Source organism: Sinocyclocheilus rhinocerous, unplaced genomic scaffold (genome assembly GCF_001515625.1).
Source record: "Sinocyclocheilus rhinocerous isolate Xijiao unplaced genomic scaffold, SAMN03320098_v1.1 scaffold1716, whole genome shotgun sequence".
NCBI classification, from domain to species: Eukaryota; Metazoa; Chordata; class Actinopteri; order Cypriniformes; family Cyprinidae; genus Sinocyclocheilus; species Sinocyclocheilus rhinocerous.
Window position 1 is genome coordinate 80,768 of NW_015657977.1, and position 10,897 is coordinate 91,664.

The following is a 10,897-nucleotide window of genomic DNA, read 5'->3' on the forward strand; positions in this document are numbered from 1 at the left end:
TATTTGCAGGCTCAGTGCTTATTTGTACTTATGTATGTTCCCGTTAGCAGCGCAAAGGCCGTGGGTTCAATTCCCTGGGATCACACATACTGATAAAAAATGTATAGTCTGAATGCACTGTAAGTCGCTTTGGATAAAAGCGTCTGCTAAATGCATAAATTTAATTTAATTTAATGCATGTATTTCCATACTGATATAAATGACCTTAAACGTAAACGCTATTACAACAGTCAAAGGTTGCCTACTCTACTGCTGTGTTTAGTGGAAATGTTTTGCTCGTTTGTCGACCGTATCCCACTAGTACATACCTTTCAGAGTGATAAACACTCTCAGAGAGAGAGATGGGGGAGCACGAGCATGAGCGCGAGCGCGCATCTGCCTTCTGTCAAACGTGACAGCTGTGTCCACTGCCTCCCCTGTGAACTCAACGTACCATTATTCAACAATGAGCTTCATCAGCCAAGCCGCACGTTGCCTCTGAGGTGTCGGGCGTCAGTTGTGCTGTCTTTGGCTGTTTTTCTATTTTTGTTTCAGAATATGTTAAGTCTGATTTCGGGGAGCGCGTCAGTGCGTTATTGCGCGCAGCGACATTTCATCTGACGGCGCGAGAGTTTCAAGTCCCAAAACGGCAAGACATTTGCTTTCATTCAAACGCGCTTTCTTTTTATTTGCATTTCAACTCGGCGACTTTTCACTTTCTCGAGGATCCCACTGGCATTCTGGTGTCATTTTTGTTTAATTCTTGGACTATAAAGACGTGTTTCCTTCGCAATGCTTTCGACTTCTATATTATCTTCTTCTGTCTTGCTCGCTCGTCCTTGAATAAGAGAGAATACCAGAATAAGAGGGCTCTTGAATCTGTCCACGCGTGAAAATGCCTGTACGCCGGGGACACGTCGCTCTCCAGAACACCTATCTGGACACCATCATCAGGAAATTTGACGGGCAAAGTGAGTTTCAAAACTTTTTATTTTCTTTCTTTAGGTTGGAAGATATTTTATAGCCCAGACACATGTTATTTTAGCTTAAAACATTAGATATAGTATTGTTTGTTGATGTTATTGTTTATTGATCATTTGGGGTCGTAATGCGTATAAACTGTCAGAGAGCGGCCATCGGAAGTGTGGACGTCGGTCATGTAAAGTAGCCTATCGGTCTGAGATTTGATTTGCATGGCACTGTTGATCATCAGGTGAGAGAAAAAAAAAAAAAAAAAACTCCGCCCCATTTTATCTACATTATACAAATGCAGTGGAAAAAAACGAATCTTTCATAAATATGGAAAATTGCTAACAACCATCTGTCCTTCTGTATGTGTGCGCGCGTGCACGCTTGTGTCTCGTGCACCTGCTTTGTTCATTCAATCATGTTTCCTGATTTTACGTTTTGGAAAAATGTGTCATCACATATAATTACATAACCTTATGATCAGTAATATCAGTTTTGATCTATCATTAGTTATTTAAACATTTCCAATGTGTACACTGTAAAAAAAATTCCGTAAAATTTACGGTAGAAAACCGCCACATTTGTCCTGTATGCATGAACCTTCGCACTCTCTGTTTAAAAGTCTACAGGAGGAAGCATATTAACTCAAGGTTTCCAAGTGTTATGTGCAAGAGCTCTTTGACATTATCCAAATCCTAACCTTTACTCTCAAGCTAAACTTATCTAGTCTTACTAAACCCAGAACCTGGCCTATGCCTGCTTTATAAGGCCCTCAACGAGGGTTCTTCCAAATAACAAAGGTTACGTTATCTTAGTAAAAGTTTCTCTTTGTTTCATACAACTGTAAATATAGGTTTTAGCAGGGGGTTCAAAGTTTCAATAATAATACAAATAAGCCAGTGTGTGTTTTTCGGCAAACAGCTGCTAACTACTAGCAATGAGGAGGTAACCATAGCAACAGTACTCCGCTCGAGCGCTTTTCATTGGGAGGGTGGTCCGTCCATAAAGCATAACAGATAGGTTAGTATTGTCATTATGTGCCACTTTGTTATAGGTTTTTAAATCAAAAATATGTGAGAGAAATCTTTAGTGTTTTGTTTAAAAAGTCTCACATAAATGACGTTTCATAATTGATGGTGCTATTGGGGACAAATTGCAGTCCTATGCATTGCATGAAACGAACAGATTTAGCCCTGAAAATTTACTTTACATTTACACGTTATTGATATTTAAAAAAAACATTTTTTTAAAAAATCTTACACCTTTTAATCATGATCATTGCTTTGTCTTTGTTCCTGTATACACTATTCACGAATCACAGTAGTTGCACACACTTTTGAACACTAAAAATATCTACAAAAATCTCTTTTTTATTCTTTAGTTTCATAACTTTAGCCTACTTTTGCCCTACGTTAGCTGTTTTTTTTTTGAGCACGTCTAATCATTTATGTCAGTTTCTTCTCCCTCTTCTGGCATGTAGTTATGTGTGTATTGCTTTTGCTATATCTTCATCTTTTAAGTACACATGCATGTATATATTTGCCAGTTCATATATATATATATATGTGAACGTGACCCTGCTGTGCCTCCCTTCACTCCCTATCAGTTAAGGCTAAGTGTCATTTTGCGGCTGCTAGGCAACCATCTCATTGCCTTGTGTTCTGTTCCTGAAGTAAAAAGGCGATAATGAGTTTGATGCAGGGGGGCATTAAAGTTCCTGTCACCAAACACAATTATCATTCAGAGATGGAGAAACAGTATTAAAGGGGCCATGAACTGCCTTTGTTTTTTGTTTTGTAGGCTACTGTTCTCTATGGTTCACTTATAATGTTATGAAGATTTTTACATAAAAACCATCATAATTTAGAAGTAATAGGCTATTTTCTGTCCTGTTTTGACCCCCCTCATCGGATCGCTCTGTTTGAATAGGCGTGGTGGAGTAACCAGTAAACACCCACTGCTTTTATGCATAAATACTCAGTACATATGAAACGATCTGTAATAACAGACAAAGCAATAGTGACCACGTAATAGAAATAGTTATTCACTCTTGTGTGGTGCGACATTACTGTCGGATCCAATATAGTCGCACAGCATTGTCGTTTAGTTTTAATATTTCTGAAAATCCTGCATCGAATTGTGCCTTGTTTGTAAACGAATCCGCGGTACAATGAAGTGAACAAAGGACCAAGTTCTTACTGACATGGCACCACACAGTGTCTTGTTGTCTTTGGAGCCATCTTTATTGTTTGGTTTTTGCATAGACCTGCATTTGCCTCTCTCATTATTTACACTATGCGTGAATCGGTGGGCGGGGCTAAACAGGCAGTGACGTTGAAGAAGGCGTTGATCTTCTCCTGCGGAGATGGTGTTTAGCCACACTATTACATCATAAATAATAATTCCACAAGCTGTCGTTTTGGCAGATTGGCTTCAATATAAGCTGTTTTTAGACTAATGAGAAAGTTTTCAGGTCTGAAACGTACAGTATTTTTTTTATAGTACAGTGTGTGTCCTTAAAGGCTTATTATACCCTTTAATATATAGAATTTTTCATTTGCTATCTCTTCAGTTCAAAGCATAACCTCAAACCATCTTAAGAGCAAACTGTGTTGCTTTCCATCTGTTGAAGCTGATGTGTGAAGTTCTTGTTGCAAAAAATAGCACCGCTGTCAGCAGATTTCCTGTTTATATCAAAGCAGTCATCGTAAATACAGAAAATTTGTTGTAGTACCATACAGGCAAGGGAAATAGAAGGAAAGAAAAGAAAGTCATAAAACACACAAAGCCAAAAGCATCCCTAGAATAGCCAAGTATGTAGATATGTGTTCAAGGTTTTTTGTTTTTGTTTTTATTCATCTTTTAAACCTGGAAACTAGTAACTCTTAATAAGAAAGTTCAGTTACACAAATGTAAATTTGAATGTTTTGGCCAACAAATAATAATAATAATAATTATTATTATAATTATAATAATTTATAATAATAATAATCATCATCATCATCTTATTATTATTATTATTATTAATTTTCAAGAGGGTTATGAACTATGCTAGAGAAGACATTTGTGTAACTGAACTTAACTTATTAAGAGTTGCTAGTTTCCAGGTTTAAAAGATGAAAAAAAAAAAAGGCTTGTTAAGTGGCATGTTCAGTTGAGCTGATGTGTGAAGTTCTTGTTGCAAAAAATAGCACCGCTGTCAGCAGATTTCCTGTTTATATCAAAGCAGTCATCGTAAATACAGAAAATTTGTTGTAGTACCATACAGGCAAGGGAAATAGAAGGAAAGAAAAGAAAGTCATAAAACACACAAAGCCAAAAGCATCCCTAGAATAGCCAAGTATGTAGATATGTGTTCAAGGTTTTTTGTTTTTGTTTTTATTCATCTTTTAAACCTGGAAACTAGTAACTCTTAATAAGAAAGTTCAGTTACACAAATGTAAATTTGAATGTTTTGGCCAACAAATAATAATAATAATAATTATTATTATAATTATAATAATTTATAATAATAATAATCATCATCATCATCTTATTATTATTATTATTATTAATTTTCAAGAGGGTTATGAACTATGCTAGAGAAGACATTTGTGTAACTGAACTTAACTTATTAAGAGTTGCTAGTTTCCAGGTTTAAAAGATGAAAAAAAAAAAAGGCTTGTTCAGTGGCATGTTCAGTTGTGACAACTTATCCCATAGACCTACAACATGCCCCTCAAAATGTCTGTGTGTGTTAAAATACTTTTTTTTCCAATAACAGTGGAGCTGTCCTTTTTAATTAGTTTTTCTTAACCCTTCTTCCCTTACTCGGCCAGATCGTAAATTCCTGATTGCCAACGCCCAGATGAAGAACTGTGGGATCATCTACTGCAATGAGGGCTTCTGTCAGTTGTTTGGTTTCTCGCGGGCGGAGATCATGCAGCAGTCCTGCATGTGTCAGTTTCTGGTGGGGCCGGGCACTATGAAGAGCGCCCTGGCACAGCTGGCACAGGCCCTGCTCGGGTCAGAGGAGCGCAAGGTGGAGATCCTGTACTACTCTAAGGAAGGTATGCTAGGCTTAGCAAGGATTTCACTCACTTTTTTCTTATATACCAAAATTTAGAGCTTGATACATGTGACTGGTGTTTTGATGGACATGAGCAGATGCAAAACTTTGCACCCTCTCCTTTCACACTGACAGGTACTATTAGTTGTATGAGAAAGTCTTTCGGCATTGTGCTGACGTTCACATCATTACTATAGCAACTGATGCAGATACACCAGATACTGATGACACTGTCTGAACAGCGCATTTCATTTCATCAATCATAAACATGGGTATGGAAAACCAAATCGGAATTGTGCAGTGTGATTGTGTGAATAAAGCCTAAATGGAGTTTGGGTCTATTGAATACCCATACGGCCTGTTTCAATAGGAAATGCATCAACACAGGAAAGAAATCTGTGTCTAACGATTTTTCCCATGTCTTTAACATTACCGTTCAAAAGTTTGGTGTTAGTAAGATTTATTTATTTAAGAAATTAATACCTTAATTCAGCAAGGATGCATTAAATTGATTAAAAGTGGCAGTAAATACATTTATAATGTTACATATAAATGCTATTTCAAATAAATGCTGTTCTTTACTTTTATAAATGCTGTTCTAAACTTTATATTCATAAAAGAATCCTGAAAAAATGTATCACGGTTTCCACAAAAATATTAAGCAGCACAACTGTTTTCAGTGTTGATATTAATAAGAAATGTTTTTTTACTTTTTCAGAGATCTGTTTTATTAGTAGTAACAGTAGTAGTAGTAATGTAATAGAAATTATAAATGTATCTACCAAAGAGTTACAAATAAAAAAATTCTTCTTTTTTATGAATTATCTCCCCCCGTTCACTGCATGGTTTCGTCCCGTCCTACGTAGCCTAGAGTCACTGAGTGAGATCTGATGGTAAACTGTCAAATTAAGAGATGTCTTCGAGTTCGGAGCCGGACGATTTGGTCAGTCGCACTTTTAAACACATTTTAGTTTTGCTATAGAAAATCTACAAATTCACACTCTGATTACAGAGCAGCAGCAGATAAGCATAGAGAAGCGCCTGAGGTTGTCATGGCAACCAGATACACTGCACGCGAATTACGGCTGCGCTTCTATTTTGCCACAGTAAACGTAGCAATAAACACGTTGAAAATAATACACAATAAACATGTCTGTCAAAACGATTTCAAAGTAGGCTTTTATTAAGCAAATCAAGGAGTGAATTACTCATCCTTCTTGAGATGTGATCAAGAGTTGATGTAAAATGGTAGCCCATTCCAGAGCCTAGGTCCTTCAAACAGAAAAAGTTTTAGCACCTTTTAATTTTAAATGAGTCCAAGGGACAATAAAGTGTAACTATGTGAAGACCTTGAAGGTCTAGACGACTGTTGTATAGAGTCCGGAAAAATAAGAAGGTGCCATACTATGTAAGCTATTGTACACAAATAATAAAAGCTTTAAAATGAATTATCTAGGGAACTGGTAGCCAGTGAAGTGAATCTAGAATGGAAAAGCCATTATTCCAGTCTTCAGTGTCACATGATCCTTCAGAAATTGTTCTAATATGCTAATTTGGTGCTCAAGAAACATTTATTTTATTACTACCAATGTTGAAAACAGTTGTGTAGCTTATATTTTTGAGGATTCCGTAATACATTTTTTTTTTCAGGATGAGACTAATGTTAGTGGGACAATTTTAGTTTAAGCTACAGTTATGTAATGAAAGCATAACTCCTTGGACATCCACAGGAATCTGGGCTAAGCGCTGAATGTAGATGTATGGATAAACATGATAGTTTAAATGTCAAACAGCTGTGATACTATCTTTTTTTCTATTGTACTCTGCATCATGTAGTTAAAAAGCAACTTGTATACAACAAACTAAAGGGCAATATCCTCACTTGAAAGCTATGAAATATTCAAGAAGCCAAAAGCTGCATTTTCATATCCGTTTCATTAGTGCTACTCTTTGATATGTTCAGATACACCAGGGAGAAAATGGATTTGCCAGACCTATAACATATGATGAGTTTGCAAGTACAGCAAAGAAAAAAGCATAATCAAAAAACGACCAGGAAAAGCAGCCGTGTGGAAAAAGGGCATTTCAGTCATTACAGATGTTTGTTTATGCATCCCATAATTGCTTTCTGTGTCAGGCCGACACGGCACTCTGTCCTCGTGCTTGTAATTTAATCATCGCTCACCAACACAAAGCAGAGACAACAGTTTAAAAGTGCATTTCTCTAATATAAAGGGACTGTCCGCCGAGAGCCGCAATGGCTCCGTTCCGTGTCGGAGTTCCTCAAGGTCCGGCGTGGATATTTTTTACTTAGGTTGTTGGGGGGGTAATAAGCTGTCCCAAGGAGGTTTCAGGCTAATGAGACTTGAGGATTTTGCTTATGCAAGTATGGCAGATTATTATCAGCTCAAGGACCTCGGAGAGCCTGACGGAGGATATGAATTCAATCTCTTCTCTCCATTATACCCAGATTCCTCACAGTTGCAGTGTGCGCTGGGAGTTTTCTGTTTTGCTCTGTTTTTTGTTGTTTCTATTATGGAAGAGCTGGGATTGGACTGTCTGTAGAGAGAGTCTTTGATTGATATTTCTATCAAGCACAAATGGAACTACAAATTTTTGAAAGTACAGCCTGTTTTGACAGTAGATTTTCCTCATAAGCGCTATTGATATCTGTCTCATATCATTTGTTCCTCTCTCTATCCCTGCACGTATTATTTTCGGCGTCTCTCGTCAGGCTTTTGCAGCCTGATGCTTATATTATTGCACTCTCTTTAAACCTCTTGAGTTTAATAAACGCATACAAACATCCTCTCAAGAAATACAAACCCTTGTTTTGGAGAGTTGCTTCGACGACGTCAATATGCATCACCTCAATTCATCTGAGAGGAAAAGAGATGATGCCGAAAGACAGCGATGCCAATTGGAAATTACACAGGATATTGAGTGTAACCTCACAGATTTTTCTGCCCTCCTCCCACTCCTCATTGGGCTTCGCCTATCCTGGCGGAGTCAAAATGCGTTACCAATTCTGTTTTCTCATTTTCCTCACGCTCTCTACATACTCAGTTGGCGTTGAGTCAAGTGTTGTTTAGTAATACACTCTCCTTGTTGTTGGCAAGCCGAGAGTGGGGTGAAAATTAAAAGAGCCAGTTTTTGTGATGCTTATTCCAAAAGCAAATTTTTGATTAATAACTAAAATTACCTAGAGCCTGTGGTGAACAATAAAGCTTTTGAATGAGGCGCAGGTGTGGCGAGATGTAGATTGACACAGCAGGGTTTGGCCATGCTCTGCGGCGAACGCTGCATCTATTCTCTATCACTCCTCGCATTAGGTCTCAATCAGTCAACTCTCTTCGCACACAAACCTCGCACGCTGACTGACTGCCCATATCTGCTTCACTCAGGCGTCGCACGGAGCTGTTTGTTTCTTCTACACTTCGTTTCCTAAACTCCAGCACGGAGAAGATCCTTGTGTCCTGTGAGCTCTTTGTGATAGGAGCTGCTTATGTCGGTGTATAGATGTTGAGTGGCCCTTCAGGCGGTTTGACCTTTGTGCTGTTGTGGTCTGGAACCTCTCGGCTCTCTGCTTTGAGCGGAGTTTGTGCAGCACTTGAGGGAAGATCATAAAACATGCATGCTTTCAGATGTTCTTTTAGTCTTGTGTTAGGAACCGATAAAAATCATCTGTCTCTGTGCATGTTATTTGCTGTTCCTGCTACTCTAGGTGTAGTTTACTGTATATGCATGCAGCCTGTCATCTATTCGTCCGTTGCATGCTATATTTACATTACATTAATGCTTCTGGCAGATGCTATTATCCAAAGTGACTTACATTGCATTCAAGGTATACATTTTTTATAAGTCCATGCATTCTCTATGAATCAAACCTGTGACCTTGGTGTTGCTGCCGGCATGCTCTACTGTTTGAGCTACAGGGAATTTGACTTAAGGGGGTCACACTGGACAAGTAGATACAACTATAACTGCACGGCTACAACTGCTGTGTCACTTACGTATACAACTGTTCAAAGTTTTTTGGTGAGATTTTTTTTTTATGTTGTAAAAGAAGCCTCTTATTCTCACCAAGCCTGCATACGGTCAGTTTATATGATCAATCACAATTTTAAACACGTTTTTTAGCTTTCCTACCTGCAAATTCACTCTTCGTGTACCATGTTCAAGTGATTTTACTATAACTACATAGATCAGCAGCAAGCATGTGAAGTTGTCATGGCATCCAGATACATTGCACTTGAATACTTGTAAGGCTACACTACGTCTATTTTTGCTGCGCTAAACTTATGAAAAATATGTTTCTCAACACTGTTCAAAGTAGGCTTTTATTAAGCAAATCAAGGAGTGAATTACTCAACCACTGTTTAAAAAAAATACTTTAGCTGGGTTTCAACAGGCAGGGTCACAATTATGTTACATTATGCACAAAAATGTTCATACCTATGTGCATAGGTAGCTAGCAAACAAGGAATTAAGCTTAAGCTTAAGATCATGATTGAGAAATGTTGGATACTGCTGGAAATGCTGCTATGGGGTATCCTATTTATTGTTTTAGGATTTTTTTTTTTGCCCCAGTGAAGTATTTCTATTAATATAACTGATTAAGTAGTCAAACTCATTCTATATCAGCAGAATAGTGTGGTACAGAAAGTCTATGTCCATAAAACAGGTTCTGAATGAATTATGTTACTGATACCTAATGGTCAAAAGCAATAGCAAAAGTAATAGGTCAATATTATTAAACTTCAGACAAAGATGTTGAATAGTTAGGTTGGCTTGTACACTGTATTGCCAAAAGTATTGGGACACTAATGACTTGTACATATGCGTACAATCATTTTAGACACTTCCAAAACTGGAAATACAGTTTTTAAAGACATGAATTATGTTTCCATCTTTGTTGCCACAGTTTTGGAAGTGCCTTTTTCTGTTCTAAAGAAGGGGGTGTCCCAATACTTTTGTCCATATGTATGTACAAGTCATTGGTGTTTGGTGATGAGTTTTTGGGTCAAGGTCTGCATTTAAAGTCACACCAGAGTGTCACGAGTTGCTACCGAGGAGTACAAAACAAAGGCGTTTAATATTCTTCTTCAAGGAATCACACGTAGCACAAGGAGGAGACATAAACAATTCCAGACAAAGAAACTCAGAACGGGACTCACTATTAATATTTTTTAACCTTGCCTTATACACACACTGTAAAAAAAAAAAAAGTGTTGTTTCAACTTAAAAAAGTAAGTGTTCGTGCTGCCTTAAAATTTTAAGTTTTGTGAACTTAATTTGTGAAGTTGTCTTAACCGAGGATAAAGTTGACAGGACTTTATAAATCAAGTGCAATAAACAATTTAAGTTTAATCATTTTAATTGTATTTTTCCACTAAAACAAGTTCAATTCATTAACAACGATACTGTATGAAGCATACAGTGATGTACTGCATAAACAATAATACTGCATAAAATACAGAGTAATGTACTGCATGAACAACGATAAAGTAGGCTACTGTATCAAGCATACATTGATGTACAGCATAAACAATAATACTGCATAAAATACAGAGTAACGTACTGCATGAACAATACTGTATGAAGCATAGTGATGCACTGCATAAAAAATAATACTGCATAAAATACAGTAATGTACTGCATGAACAACGATAAAGTAGGCTACTGTATCAAGCATACATTGATGTACAGCATAAACAATAATACTGCATAAAATACCGAGTAATGTACTGCAAGAACAACAATACTGTACAAACATACAGTAATGTACTGCATTAACAATAATACTGTATAAACAGTATAAAAGTGTCTAAAATCAAACAAGATATTTTTATATTCAGTTACATACATTGGTACGGCATAAAGTACCATGTCAAGAAAAAA

General features: G+C 37.1%; 1 protein-coding gene across 1 annotated transcript in view; it reads left to right on the forward strand.

The window, feature by feature from the left end:
* Positions 1–693: 693 nt before the first annotated feature.
* The window catches only part of LOC107721966 (potassium voltage-gated channel subfamily H member 6-like), a 58,901-nt gene continuing 48,697 nt past the window's right edge, over positions 694–10,897 (forward strand). The window contains exons 1-2 of the mRNA XM_016530196.1: positions 694–950; positions 4,767–4,997. Coding sequence (XP_016385682.1) covers positions 875–950; positions 4,767–4,997 — 307 coding nt within the window. The 5' untranslated portion in view covers positions 694–874. The remainder of the gene's footprint in view (positions 951–4,766; positions 4,998–10,897) is intronic.